General features: G+C 41.8%; 4 protein-coding genes across 5 annotated transcripts in view; 1 reads left to right on the top strand and 3 right to left on the bottom strand.

The window, feature by feature from the left end:
• Positions 1–2,842: 2,842 nt before the first annotated feature.
• LOC126556092 (trifunctional enzyme subunit beta, mitochondrial) lies at positions 2,843–5,452 on the bottom strand. The gene is made up of 5 exons (XM_050211292.1): positions 5,281–5,452; positions 4,474–4,639; positions 3,501–4,398; positions 3,264–3,437; positions 2,843–2,958 (listed from the first exon to the last, which is right to left on the bottom strand). The coding sequence occupies exons 1-5, from the start codon at positions 5,345–5,347 to the stop codon at positions 2,845–2,847; spliced, it is 1,419 nt and encodes a 472-aa protein (XP_050067249.1). The 5' UTR covers positions 5,348–5,452; the 3' UTR covers positions 2,843–2,844.
• A 1,186-nt stretch (positions 5,453–6,638) lies between these two features.
• LOC126556469 (small integral membrane protein 20-like) overlaps positions 6,639–14,271 on the bottom strand; it is a 389,536-nt gene continuing 381,903 nt past the window's right edge. The window contains exons 2-4 of one of the 2 annotated variants that reach the window (XM_050211734.1): positions 6,900–7,039; positions 6,771–6,827; positions 6,639–6,698 (exon numbers count right to left, since the gene is read on the bottom strand). In XM_050211734.1, the coding sequence (XP_050067691.1) occupies positions 6,646–6,698; positions 6,771–6,827; positions 6,900–7,020 (231 nt within the window). In that variant the 5' untranslated portion in view covers positions 7,021–7,039 and the 3' untranslated portion in view covers positions 6,639–6,645. Of the gene's footprint in view, positions 6,699–6,770; positions 6,828–6,899; positions 7,047–14,271 lie in introns of those variants that run through there. The other variant, XM_050211733.1, reaches the window with a different exon arrangement.
• LOC126556332 (ADP-ribosylation factor-like protein 6) lies at positions 7,440–12,110 on the bottom strand. Its single transcript, XM_050211585.1, has 3 exons — positions 11,923–12,110; positions 7,780–7,926; positions 7,440–7,711 (listed from the first exon to the last, which is right to left on the bottom strand). The coding sequence occupies exons 1-3, from the start codon at positions 12,098–12,100 to the stop codon at positions 7,440–7,442; spliced, it is 597 nt and encodes a 198-aa protein (XP_050067542.1). The 5' UTR covers positions 12,101–12,110.
• Positions 8,271–14,271, top strand: part of LOC126556308 (peroxiredoxin-6-like) — a 270,155-nt gene continuing 264,154 nt past the window's right edge. Inside the window, exons 1-5 of the mRNA XM_050211552.1 lie at positions 8,271–8,389; positions 8,465–8,621; positions 8,702–8,919; positions 9,005–9,080; positions 9,172–9,304. Of these exons, the coding sequence (XP_050067509.1) occupies positions 8,307–8,389; positions 8,465–8,621; positions 8,702–8,919; positions 9,005–9,080; positions 9,172–9,303 (666 nt within the window). The 5' untranslated portion in view covers positions 8,271–8,306 and the 3' untranslated portion in view covers position 9,304. The remainder of the gene's footprint in view (positions 8,390–8,464; positions 8,622–8,701; positions 8,920–9,004; positions 9,081–9,171; positions 9,305–14,271) is intronic.

The following is a 14,271-nucleotide window of genomic DNA, read 5'->3' as shown; positions in this document are numbered from 1 at the left end:
GGTGTCGGTCACGACTATTTACTACGCTGTCACTCAACTGGTCGGTACGCGCAATCGGTGGCCTCCTACTAGTGTATCCAGGGCGATTGGTTGGCTGGGTAAAAGTTCACGCCTCGAGCCGCGTACAAGAAGAAAAGAGCGGCGATCATACGGTGGCATCATTCAGAGAAAGGACATCTTATCAGGGGAGTCGGTATTGATGCTGATGAACTCATGGTGCCGTTCTACTTTTGCTGCCTGCACGCTAGACAAGCCGCTATCATTACTGAAAGGAAACGTTTGATGCCTATATCCTGTAAACGGAAGGGTTATTCACTGTGTGGATGGACCATGTGCTACGATTTCCTGGATAATTTTTTACACATTTTTGTTCCAAATTATTTTATAAGAAAATTATGTTTATAAAGATTAAACGAAGATATAATCATTTATAAACCAATGCTTGTTGTAATACTATTCGAAATAAATTTATTTAAAAGCAGCTGTCCCACGAAACTACCTTAGAAACAAGACTATGATTAGTATCTGGTAAGGAAAACAAGATTTTAATATTCAAAAAGGCATTTTAAAAATTTTCGTAGAAAAACATTTACGATAACAAAATAAATGTTTTCAAACGATCGCCAAAACGTGTGCGACTGTTAAGCTATTTATAAAAATTATCTTCAAAAACCTCGTAAAGTCAACAAATTTACAGAATTACTAAAATCACAACAAAAACACAATAAAGCGTGGGGTTTTCCTATGTCACTTTATCAATTTTACGAACTTACAAGTTTTTCCTATCCTTCATAAGACGACGCTATAACCACAGCAGTACTCCTCGATACGCCTCATCAGTTTCCCGGTCATTGCGATGAACACATTACAGCCAACACTTTATCTCAATTTGGGACCGTCACGCCTCCTCGTTCCACGTGGACAGCTAAAACATATTTAGTTGTATTTAGTCTCTCGGAGGCTCTAAACAGAAAGAAAGTTGGGGATCCCTTACCACATGGAATCTGGTGACCGGAGGAAAGATTCTTTGTGAATTCGAGTCATCTTACCAACCATCGGACGCAGTGCGGCCGCTCACTTCGCTTACAGTTAAACCCACCACTGAGGTTAGACCATTCGATGATCAGCCCACCGGTGCGAGTCACTAGTCAGATTATTATTATCAATAATTGTGTCAGATTAGACTCTTTTCTTTCTTCTGAACTGAATTAAAAAAAAATGTTTTTTTATAATGTAAGAAATACTAGTCAATAATTTATGCTACAAGTCACACATGCAAGCGAGATTCCATTCCATCTTTGCCCATCGTTTGCCGATTCATATGCCCGCTGAATTCCGTAACGCTTAAGCGTTACGGTAGGCTTCATTGATAATTCAAATGAATCATCTGGGGTTGAAATGTGCTCTGAACTAGCAGTAGAACGGACTAAGAGAGATAATCAATAAACTGCTCTTAGCACTTACCATTCGAAGCGTCATTAAATCCGTTATTTTATCATTTCTCTCGGGACTCTCGGGGGATGCAGATGGACTTTCGTACCGCTGTACGAAAACGCAGTTTCAAATCGTCCTTTTGCAATAAAAATGTTCATTTCTTGGTGATGAAGCTATTAGCTTTTTTTAGTCTTCGTTTTAGTTGTATAAAACAATTCTGAAGGATACATGTTGCTGACGAGATTGACCAGGACTAGTTCGTATCAGTGGATCCGCGTATCTGCTGGCAACGGCTTGGACGACGGGCATTATCAGCTTCCCTAAGGGCAACGGCTTGGACGACGGGCATCATCAGCTTCCCTAAGGACGGGCAATTTAATATTATTTTCCTGGACTAGGCAGGCGAAGTATTTAACCACCGACCAAAGATCAACTGACAGAGATTCCCCCTAATTCTTTCGAATGAGGATGGCAATTTAATATTGTCAGCTTCGCTCGGGTCGGTAAACTTTTTTTCCTGGACAAACCAGGAGAAGTCTTTATTTGCGGACCGAGTTTGCCAGTAAAATGCAGGACCAACATCCGTAAGGAGGCAACGGCGAATCTTGCCTGAATCTGAAAGACATCCTCTCTAAGACTGACAATGAGTTCTTCTGGTATTTATTTACTAAGCACCGTGAGCGATTTGCACGTGTCATCTGTATATATAAAATACTTTCCAATTTGATTAAGCTGTTATCGTGTATCAAAAATTCGTGTATTTGGACCTTCGCTATACATAATGAATGATTGTTCTATATATTAAAGCTTACAGAAACACACTCGTACCAAGAAATGGAAGAAGTAAGGAAAATAATGTGCTTCCCTGTTAGCTCCCTTTGCTTATCCAACAACAGTGTGGTTTATAATGACCTAAATCGTACACTTATAACAAAAAGCTTGATAAATGTATTCAACCCACTCACTCTCTGCAACACGCGCAGCACTTGTACATGCCTGGTAGTGATGGGCCGTTCGTTGTACAAGTGCAGCCGAGCGACAGGAGACAGATTGCGGCACCATGTCGATTCACTTGTTGACCCATGTTCGAGCAATAGGGGGAAATAATTATTTCTTATGTACGTAACGAAAGAAAGCATTATACCTTCCTCTAGCGTTTAATCTTAGGATATACGTTCGTCTTAATCTAGGCATAGAACAAAAATGTGGACAGTAAAAAAAGCTCAACAAAAAAAGGATAACGGTATCAGTAGATACGCTCACGAGTCACGAGCGTCGACGTTTAAACTCTCCTGTTTTAACTATGATAGGAAAAAGAAAATGAGGGATGGGAGAAGAGGGGGGGGGGGGGTTCACTGATGGTTGGTGGGAAACGGACAAATTGGTTGGTAACAATTTGTTCTTCCCCTTTTACTCGGCGTTAGCATCCGGGTGTCGTTCCAACAGCATGGCAACGCCCTGTCCACCGGCGGCACAAGCAGCAATAAGACCGAGCTGTCCATTTTCGCGCACTAGTCGGTTTGCCTGAAACCCCCGTATCGCCGTATTAGTATGTTGCTTGACAAAATACAGTCGATGCCGATAACGTTTGCCTCTAAGTCAAGAATTTTTGTCAGTGTTCATGAATTTTTGTATCGAAGGCAAAATTTTTTGTCTCTAAGTCATAAATTTTTGTCCCTTAATCAACTATTCTCAACACTGAAACATAAAGGCACTAATTCAATAGATTTTTGGAACGATTGAAGGAAATTGAGGCACCACAAACTTATATGATTTAGGATCTAAATTTGACGGCAACGACTGTAATTTGAAATTATTTGCGTACTCACCGTATGCATGCACAAACGAACACCGGTGGCCGCGAACGGATGTCCGATCGATAGCGAGCCTCCCCAGTTGTTCCACTTGGACATATCAGGAGCGCCGAACTTTTCGTTCAGTCCCAGATAATTCTTGCAGAAATAGTCGGAATCGAGTGCTTTCAGATTGGCGATGATTTGACCCTGTAAAAGATTAAAAAGGAAAATTAATCCCTCCGTTCAACGGTATCATTGGTAGGCTCTTACAGCAAAAGCTTCATGAATTTCCCATGTATCGATATCCTTCAGCGTAAGACCGGCTTTCTTCAGCAGCTTCGGGATGCCATAGGCCGGGCCAAGCAGTAGCTGATCGATTGGGTCCTGCGATACGTACAAAAAGTCCCGAAGGTACGCTTTCGGGCGCAATCCGAGCGATTTCGCCTTTTCCTCAGTCATCACCAGACAGGCGGAGGCACCGTCCGTAAGGAAGGATGCGTTGGCAGCCGTCACCGTGCCGTAAGGTTTCACGAAGGCTGGCTTCAGTTTGGCCAACGATTCCTTCGTCGACACACGAATACCATTGTCTTTCTCGATCGTTTTGTCTACGCCGGAAACCTTAAACGGTACCAGATCGGTAAAGTAGCCCTTATCCTGTGCCTCCTTGGCTAGGGTGTGCGAACGCAGTGCATAATCGTCCTGCTCCTGGCGCGAAGCGTTAAATGCCGCAGCCAACCGATCGGCCGAGTGTCCCATCGTTTCGCCGGATGAAAATTCAGCCACAGCGGGAAGTTCTGGAGCGAAAAAGTCCGGACGAATGGTGGAGAGCAGCTGCAACCGTTGGCCTACGGTTTTGGCCTTGTTGGCACGCAGCATAAGCGAGCGCATCTTGCGACTGTGTCGGATCGGAACGTCGGACATGAATTCGACACCACCGGCAACGATCGTATCGTACGTGCCGGTTGCGATCAGTCCCATACCTGTCGTGATGGCTTGGTTAGAGCTTATGCAGGCCATCGTTACGGTGTGGGCCGGAGTTTTGTTGCTGAAGCCAGCACTGAGCGCCGCTTCTCGTGCAATGTTGGACGTTTTCACCTCCTGGATCACCGTGCCGTATACAATGTAGTCGATCACTTCTTTGTCTACCTTTGTTTTACGAAGAAGGCTCCTAAAATGTGGATGATAATTTAATGTACAAACCTAAAAGGCTAAATGTGGTGATGCATAGGAAACGCTTTCTTACAACAGCGAATGACGGGCTAGCTCATGGGGCATTAGTTTTGAGTAGTCCGAACCGGACGTTAGGAAAGGCGTGCGGACACCATCAACCAGTACTACATTTTTGCCAGTTTTATCCGGCAGCCGGCGGGGTTCGTACACAGTGTTCGTGGTGCTAATGCTACGAAGGGCTAGAATTAGAAGAAAAAGAAAGCAAACCAAATCAGAAGTTGTTTAGAGAAAACACGTGCAGCAAAATTTTCCGTTGTGGGCGGGTGTTGTTTGATAAGGCTCAGGGCTCAGGGCAAATATAAAGGTAAACTAAATCACTGATCACGTTGGCTTTCTTCACCAAATCAACACAAAAAAAACTGATCAAACGTTACGATTAAGCAAGGAGATAAACAGCTCCGCCGAAAGGGAAGCAAAATACCGCCAGCAGGATTGAGCGACGTCCGGGTTGCTGATAAAGCAAACTCCTCCTCGTCATGTAACCGCGGTTCGGAGCACGGGTAGCAGTGATGATTTCAAAACAAAACTCTCGCCGATACGATGACGTGCCAAGTGTGATGGTGTAGGTAGGTAAGCCACCCCGTGTTGATGCGTTGGACTTTGAACTTTCTACTTTGTTCGGTATCAAAAAAGCAGACAATTGCATCCAGCTTCAGCATTCCTGGCGCCGATTATGAAACAATTACTCGCTACTAGTTAGGAATATTTTAGACTAGAATTTCGCCCAATAAAGGTTCATTTCTTCCGAAACATTTAATTTTAATGGCCGAAGACAAAGTCCATTAAGCGTGATGCTCGTCAACAATGGCTTAACACTTACCGGTTTTGGCGAGACTTCCAGTTAAGGATGAGGTAGATTTAGCAAGGTTCACTAGATTGTAAGCCATGGTAAAGCGTTTAATTAAAATACGATACGGTTTTGGCTAATTAACAAACGAAAAACAGCAACGGAGCGTGCGACACAGTCTGTTTTCCACCGAAGGGACAACACGAATAATAAAATACTCGCTAGCTCTTGGAATAAATGTTCGCTTATTCGTGTGATTTCACCGAAACCCGGATATTCGAACATCGACGAAAACATATGATATACGGCACAGCGCTGCCCAGTAGGCAAATCTGGTGAAATTGAAAGTTTTTAAATTAAAATTCCATGTTTCTGCAATCGAACAGATCGATAGCTTTATTTTTAGGACTTGGTGTTTCGAGTTGCTTCTTTCGGTTATTTTCATTTCACATAAACGCTTTCCGATGGATTATTCCTTTTGGATAACGGCCTACCTCCGAAATCCGAACCTAATCGGAATTGTGCACGGAATTATTGATGGAAACTCGATTCTAGGTATTGAGCAAAAATTTTTTATATGTGCCTCGGAGCATACGGATTATTTGTTTTCGACGAATGGCAAATTATCACTGTAAAGAAGCCTATAATGACCACGTCTGAGCCTGTTGTAATGACCACAAAAATTATAACTTTTGAGGCCGCGGGCTGCGGGAAAAACTTTTGAAATCAAAGCGTTACTGTAAAAAATCTCAAAATTGCGATTGCGATGCGATGCACATAAAGCGATTTCAAAGTGAACAAATTTTACAAACTGTATCCAACACTTCTTACCTTGTCTTCACGCAAACTGCCAATTTAAGTAATATGATTCTATAGGAAAATAGATGGATCCTTGCTGACATAGGAGTTGAAAAATCAATTGAGCTAGAATGGTCTCAAACATCATTAGTGTCATTAATCTCAGATCCAGAAATCATTGATATAATCCAATACTAACTGAGTCGTGGAGGGTAAATTAAGCACTTCTATTATGCAGTGCGACCAAAGAAATGCTTTTGTTTGGAAAATGTAACTCAACTGTATTAGAAATCGGTTATTAGACATAAAAATGCCCCTGACGGTTTAGTTGTTGAAAATACATGACTTTTACCTTTACCAACTGGAAGATGTTGAAAGTAAGTAGCATTAACAATGTAATAACTTTCACTTGCTGAAGCTAACATAATAAATACAGGACAAAAAGACAACTTTTGAGACTAATTACTTGATTTAAGACATATTATTCTTTAGACGATAATACAACTCCAGGATTGTTTGTTGTCCCAAACAAGCTGCTACTTATAAAGAATCCACATAAACGTAACTAAACCCTCTCAATGCCGTTTAATGAGTTCTTTTTTATCGCTTGATATCTTCCCTCGGCTTGAAAGGATCACTCCAGACTCGCATATCTAAAGGAAAACAATAAAAAGAGTGTCAACTAAAGCCGTCGTTCCGAGTATATGTATCGATAAATAACATACTTCCCGGTTGGATTTCCTCTTGTTTAATGCCGGCCCGATTGATCTGTTGTACTTTTTCTAAAATGGATAAAGACCATAGTTAGTAATCGAAATTAGTTCATGGAACCCATGCTCGCCAAAAGGATTTACTGTATTCTTCCGGATACAGCATCGGGTGTACGATGATCGGATAGCATGCTAGCGCAATGAATCCCACGATGCCACCAATGAGTAACGCGTAGTTTTTGCCTTTCAAGACTGTCGGTGCCATTGTAAAATCTGCTCTGTTACTAACTGAAACGAATGATGTCTGTTGGAAATTCACTCAAAAATGGTTTTTGTTCACTTAAAATTGTTTCTGCTGGCCGGTGTTGAGTGATATTATGCAAAACCAAAACACACACAACAAACATCTGATTTTGACAGTTGTCGGACGACGTGCAATTGCAGGGTTCGTTTCGATGAAATCGTTCATCGACATAAGGTTCGCAATTCGCCCAAAAACAGTTTGAAATTTGACATAAAAGTGTCGTTATTTCACGATGCAGAAACTCTGAATAATTATTCAGAGTTACTCAAACTTAAGCATTTATTAGCTAGGATAAAATGGATCACATTAATAAATGATGCTGTTCCGCCGAGGCTGAGTACACAAGAAACACCTGCTTCGCTACACTAAAAACTGGCACTCTATCGATGCTCTTTGCTGTTCGCAACGCATTCTCTGATCTGATGCACCATCCACTGGACGCCATCCTGCAAACCTTCCCCGGTGAGCGCATTGCTTGAGCTAATGTGCCATGGTTTGTCCTTAATTTTTTCCAGTCCTAATCCAGCCGCTATCTTGACGCTCGACAGCGCATCCGTGCAGTCCATTTTGTTAGCAAAGAAAAGGATGGGCACTCGCCGGTTGGCAATGTCTGGATGCTGTAGTAAAATTTCCAACTCGTCCTTAACGACCACTGTTGAAAAAATATACAAAAAGAGATGAGTGTTTTGAACATGGATTAGGATCCACATCTATCCTCACCCAAGCGCATACGATCGCTTGAATCGATCACAAAAACTATTCCTTGGCATGATTTGAAGTGATGCTCCCACAGGCTGCGATATCTCGTCGCACCGGACATGTCGAACGCGGTAAAGAACACCCCCTGATCTGGAATTAGAAGGCAAACTAGTGTTACAGTACGCAAAATCGAAAAAAAGGAAAAGGTTTTAGTAGTAGAAATCAAAATTAAAGCTTATCCATCGATCTGGATAAAGATATGCCTGGCCTAAAGTGATGCAATAAGTACACACTACTTGCTACTACGTACAGCTGTCTCAAGTACCGGATGTTTACAAGCATGGTCAGGAAGAGTGCCCTTGACCATACTACTGGTAGCCTTTATCTGTTTCCTACTCACACGCCTCTGTCCGTTAATTACATCGCGCGCGTCAAAGCCAATGAGTACAAGATTGCCTACTGACCGAGAGACCAATCAGTACAGCTTTAGATTTCAAGCCGAGAGCACCACCAGACCAAGCGGCCAGACCAACTCGCCACCTAGCAACATGCGTATCGGAGCTACAATCCCCAACTTCCAGGCGGACTCAACCAAGGGTCCGATCGATTTCTACGAATGGATTGGTGACTCGTGAGTGTGGGCTGTGAGCTACAATAGAGATGCCAAAAGTGGTTTACAAATTCTGTTCACTCTTGCTTTCTCTAGCTGGTGTGTTTTATTTTCACACCCAGCCGATTTCACGCCAGTTTGCACAACTGAGCTCGGAAGGATCGCGGTACATCAGCCACATTTTGAGAAGCGTAATGTGAAGGTCCTTGCACATTCGGTAGACGATCTCAAATGTCATGTGGATTGGGTGAATGTAAGTGTTGCTACTTTTCCTTAAGCAGTGGTGAAAAGTGTGATCCTGATTTAAAAAAATTTACGGGGGATATCTCGTAGGACATCAAGTCGTACTGTCCGGATATTATTGGAAACTTTCCGTATCCGATCATTGCCGACCCGAGTCGTGATTTGGCCGTCCGGTTCGGTATGCTGGATGAGAAGGATAAGGACAACGTGGAGCTGGCACAAACGGTGCGCGCCTTGTTCATCATTAGCCCCGACAAGAAAGTTCGCCTCACGATGCACTATCCAACTTCCACGGGCCGTAATGTAGAGTGCGTGCTGCCTCCTTCAGGGTGCACTGTATTTTAAATTGTACGGTCAAATTATTTAACCCACGCTATCTCACGTTTTTTTCAGTGAAATTCTGCGCGTCATCGACTCACTACAGCTGACCGACCGATTGAAGGTGATTGCGACGCCCGCCAACTGGACGGTACGTTTGTAGCCTGCAGCGATAATCGTTGAGGAGGTATTGTTTTTTTTAATCGCATTGTTCACCGTTGAAATTTATCATTTTCAACTAGCCCGGAACGAAGGTCATGATTCTGCCCAGTGTCAGCGAGGAGGATGCGGACAAACTGTTCCCCAACGGAATCGAACGTGTCTCGATGCCCTCGGGCAATGTTTACGTGCGGACCACAACGGATTACAAGTAACGTTGATGTCTCCCAAGAAATGTTTTAACATACTCGCAATCAGTGCGTGACATAATAAAAGAGAAGGAGCATCGAACGGAAAACAAGAAAAAGATTATTGCAATCAGAGAACTTTTGCTTGTGCGAAATGATGTAAATTTCTTATCGGCAGCAGCAGAAACAGTTCATTGTTTGCTATTTTTCCATCAACTCTCAGGAGATAAGTAAGGGTGTATTACTGAATCTTCACAACGTTTGCATTCTGGATTCCATCGTGCCATGAATTGCAATTTCTCCAACGGTTCCGCAAAACAACTGACCACTTCCGCACGTGACTAGAACACTTGGCCCTTCAAGGTGAGCGTGTATATTCAAGCACAAGTTCCAAGTTGCCTATCCATTGACGGTTTAGTCGCGACAGTCGTTGTCTTGAGGTTTAGCTGGTTTTTCTCGTAGAGAAATAGTAGACTGATAAATATTCATAAACACCGCTTACCAGCCAAGCCTTCGCCATGTTTGCTTAGCGTTCTAGATAAGGTAATGGTGGATTTAAATTGATAATTGGATTTGTGTGATGGATTGCACTATGCGGGCGACATATTTCCGCATCACGTGTCTCAAATCTTTGCATTCGGTCAGTACTGTTGATGCATCCCAAATGGATTGCAAATTAACTGTAGGAGTGTTTTTATTGTGTTTTGATGAATTAATTCAGTCTCTCTTCAGTCGGAATAGTGATGGGAATCAAACTACTTGGGATAATATTTTTCTCGTTTATTTATAGAGGCTTTGAGTCTCTGAGATTACAATTGCCTCTCTGAACTTGTGATTAATCAATGAATTAAATGTTGCTTTAATCTGACATTCAAGAAATATTGTCTACAAATAGTTGTATTCCTTGGTTGGTGGTCGCCATAATGCAATAAAAAGTAATGTTCGGATGTCTTTAGCTCTTTCGAAAATAGAACGCGAACATTTGCAAATAGAATGACTGCAAAAATCCGCCACGAATCGAAAATCGAAGATGATCTTCATTAGTCAGTTTCTGCGCATCCTCAGCTACACCTCGTTATGGACGGATGATCCTATATGTTGGACAAAGATGCTGCTAAATAAAGCCATTGGACCCCCATTTTTTCCTCATCTTTTTCTGGTTTTGTGTTCTATTGCATGCTCTAACTATTTTCCAGAAAGCATTTACAGTACGTACAAAACTTCTCCATTTTATAAGCCATAGCACTTCCACAGAAACTGATAAACTGATGCGAATATATTTAATAGAAAATCATTGGATAGAAATTGCCAAAACTATTTCACATTTTCGAAGAGCTATTCCACTCGAATAGCGTCCTCAGCCCGTACTTCTTTGAAGAGGATCAAGACACTACAGTAGTGGAAAATTAGGGCGAAGGAGTGGTTCTTAATAGAAAGACGCTGTATGCAATGTTACTAACTTGACTGTTTTGTGCGTTTGCGACTTCGATCGATCCGATATGATCAACTCCTACTAACGTTTGTCTGACCTGGAAAAGCTCAAGCCGATAATGCAGCTACTCCCAACGTACGCTCAAAAATGAATGAATCATTCGGCAACATTAGAGAAAAATGTAAAAACATTTAAGGCACTGGTGGTAGGCAGGTAGTGTAGGTGACAGCGGAGTCGGTCTTCCAACGGCAGGACCAGGGTTCAAATCCTATCCAGACTGTCCTCCCGTAGTGAGGAATGACTATAGAACTACGTGGTATGGGCAAGTATAGTAAGCCATTTGATGGCCGGCGTGACCTTAGAAGTAGTTAAGCGAAGAAGAGGAAGAATTTTTGTTGATCACTTTTGAAAAAAAAAACAGGCCAAGGTTGTTTAGAAATCTGAGTTATCTCAGATTATACTCAGATTTAAATGAGTTAAAAAGTTATTAGCAATTTTAAGAAAGACCTCATTTTAATTTAAAAAAGGATTTATCACCGACCGTTAAACTGTTTAAAAAAAATTTAGATATTAATTGTAAAACAAATATAGAATATTGTAAAACAACTTGGAAATTTCCTCTGTATTCTGTACGTAAACCGATAGGCAGTGAGTTTACTTAAAATTCCAAATCATAATCTTAGCCGAATGGCCATGGCCAAGCGAATATCAAGAGATGTTGGTCTACCATAGTTGGTTTGCTTGACTAATTTATCCGTGGTTAGTAAGTCGGTGTTAGATATTATTATTGGGATATTATATTGAGAAACTGTTGGGGGAGATTTGATACGGCTTTTACTAGAACCGCCATATTGACGATTTTATAACAGAAATTCTATCAAATCCCTTTAACTGATAATCAAGGAGCATAACAACCTATGTATTGTTTAATAATAAAAACGAAAATAATTTTGGATTTTATAAATTACATATTTTTCCTATATTCTACTACTTCCGGCAACAATATAAATGCTTTGATTTTACTCCGGTTACACGCCCAAAATGGTGCAGTGAAATCGATATCGTCCTTGGTGCATAGATGACCATTTTTTCATGGTTCTTAAGCACTTGCTAAGCATGAGTGTGCACTTGAAACAGAACTAAAAATTGAAATACAAAAAGCATATATGATAGAAGGATATAGTGCCAAAAATGCAATTACTTTATGTACTTACTTTCAAATCGTTCCACACTAAATCCAACGGTCGGCACAACGATAGAGGTCCGTTCGTTCGGATTCTTGAAGTGGTTCACAATCGTCGATTTGCCGCTGTTGTTCAACCCGACCACCAGTATATTGATCTGTTCCTTTTTTATCTTCAGCATGTTGGCAAGCTTATCGAACAACCCCATGATGGTGCTGGGATGCTGGATACACCCGGTACACGGTACAAGACACTGTTTTGTTACGCGCTTTGCTTTCCAGGACACGCGCGTACAGTCGATTCAGGGTCCAAAAAGTGACGATGGTTAGGATTTTACTAGAATTAGGTGCTGGCTCCTTGCTGGAGCACCGATAAAGGAGGTAGATATTGATCACACATAGCCGTTCTACAGCACACACCAACAGGGAAGCACAGTGCACGTGCTGTGCCGGTATCCGATGCCTTGCCGTGTGTCTTTCGCGTTCCTTCACCCAGTGGTTAGTGGATGGAAAAGTAACTTGCTGGTGGTAAGGCACGTGCCGATGGTGCAGACATGCACTAGCGAAAGGTCAACATCGTTTTGTTTTACCGTTCGCACCGTACCGTTTACCGTACCGGATCGGAGGAAGTTGCACCAGTATGCTGTTGATTTGAAAAGTTTTTCTCACTGGCAATAATTTCCATACTCCATTGCATTCCACTAGGGTATCGATAGTAAATTTGGTTGCATTACACAGAGATACACACAGATACACACTTTGGAGAATGGATTATGCGTTGGATGGTACTTTTCGAACGTTGCATAACACTGCATTACACTGATTTGTGCAGTACATTATTACTTCAAGTGCCATGGTCAGCTTGAAATGTACTATTTATGAGTGGAAAACGAAAAAAAAAGGCAATGGTAACCAATTTTGTAGGACAGGGACGTATTATCGAAAATAAGCATCTAACACTAGACAAGAGAAACTAAAACCGTTTTTACACCGTTGCAGGCACAGGTAGGACCGAACCTGTTCCTTTGGTCCTTGTATTGCCGAGAGTGTGGAAAACTGATTGCTGGTGGAACGGTGTATGTATTTATGTGTGTAAAGCTACACAGAACACAACGGTGCATACGTTCCTTCATAGTACTATTGTTTTGGTAACCGTTGCTAGGTCATAAGGCGCCACCCTGCTTGGGGCAGTGGAAAATTAACGCTACAGCGTTGTGCACCATGTTGCGCACGTGTACATCATACTGACATTGATTTTCGGTGTTAAGGATTTTTGGGGTGGCCAACATTGCATTACAATGCAACGGTAGAGATAGCTGCTTAAGCTTTTGCTATCCATACAAAGAAAGAAGGGAATTTTATGCTGTTGCCCCATCTAGTTACTGATGGGATGGCCTTAGAATTACTTTTCAATTTGTTGATACCACCATCAATCAGTTCTTTCCATACATATAAGTAAAGAATTGAGAATACTATTGAGAATGTAATGGTTACTTAGTACGCGGAAGGTACAACTATACTCTAAAGTGATTGTTTATTTTGAGATTTCTCTTTTTTTACTTTCCACAATATGGTATGATTACAGTACACAATCCCCTCCCTCGCCATTCCCTCTTTCATTTAATATCTTCATCAGCACAATATTATCGGCAGGTTATCTCAGGGTAGGAAAGAACCAAAGAAAGAGTTGTGCTTACAGGAAAATATGCACACATACATTTAGCAAACAAACGGAAAAAAATCAATCACAGTGCTGTGCCAACGGGAAGTGGGGAAAAAGAGAGGACAAGGATTAAACACCCTTCGATGGGACGGCGAGTGTAATTGCATGATTTAGTATAATGTTTTTTTCGCTGTAGAAATAACGTACAAATACAAGGCGGCGTGTAGTAGAGCGAGAGCAGACAATCTTATAACATCCTCTGGACTGTCCGTACTTTGGCTTATAATCATGCGTGTGTTTGGTTGGATGGAGTTTCAATTGTTGCCTCCTGTCCTGTGCTTGCTAGTGCCGTGGCTAGATCACTAGATCACCTTTGTAAACCTATACCGTAGCATAATAACGCAGTGTAGTGCAACCTATCAAGAACGTCACCACTAAACTTACACGTGTCCAAAGCGGACAAACAATAAATAAATAAAATAAATTACTATTAGCAGTTGCCAGTATACTGATGCAAGTTACACACTAGTGCCATAGTTAGTCGCATTTCTGTTCGTAATAGCTAAGTTCTACTTATACTCATTAGCAGCCTGCTTAATAGTTAGCACAGAAATACTACACGTTTTACGACTCTACGATCTCGTCATATTAATCTTCTTAGCCACATGCCAATTGGCTACTAATGAACTGCTACACTACCTCATCCTCTCGCCAAAG

This window comes from Anopheles maculipalpis, chromosome 2RL, assembly GCF_943734695.1.
Source record: "Anopheles maculipalpis chromosome 2RL, idAnoMacuDA_375_x, whole genome shotgun sequence".
NCBI lineage: Eukaryota > Metazoa > Arthropoda > Insecta > Diptera > Culicidae > Anopheles > Anopheles maculipalpis.
Note: the sequence above shows the minus strand (reverse complement) of the source record. Positions and strands in the feature narration are given on the sequence as shown.

Excerpts from the sequence above, each read along its gene's own strand:
- LOC126556092 (XM_050211292.1), bottom strand. The coding sequence starts at position 5,347 with ATGGCTTACAATCTAGTGAACCTTGCTAAATCTACCTCATCCTTAACT. Across the intron at positions 3,438-3,500 it reads AAATTCATGAAGCTTTTGCT|GGTCAAATCATCGCCAATCT; the intron begins GTAAGAGCCTAC and ends AATCTTTTACAG. Across the intron at positions 2,959-3,263 it reads TTCGTTTGTGCATGCATACG|GCAAACCGACTAGTGCGCGA; the intron begins GTGAGTACGCAA and ends CGGGGGTTTCAG.
- LOC126556332 (XM_050211585.1), bottom strand. The coding sequence starts at position 12,100 with ATGGGGTTGTTCGATAAGCTTGCCAACATGCTGAAGATAAAAAAGGAA. Across the intron at positions 7,927-11,922 it reads TAGTGTGGAACGATTTGAAA|TTTGCCTTCTAATTCCAGAT; the intron begins GTAAGTACATAA and ends CTGTAACACTAG. Across the intron at positions 7,712-7,779 it reads AAGCGATCGTATGCGCTTGG|TGGTCGTTAAGGACGAGTTG; the intron begins GTGAGGATAGAT and ends TTTTTTCAACAG.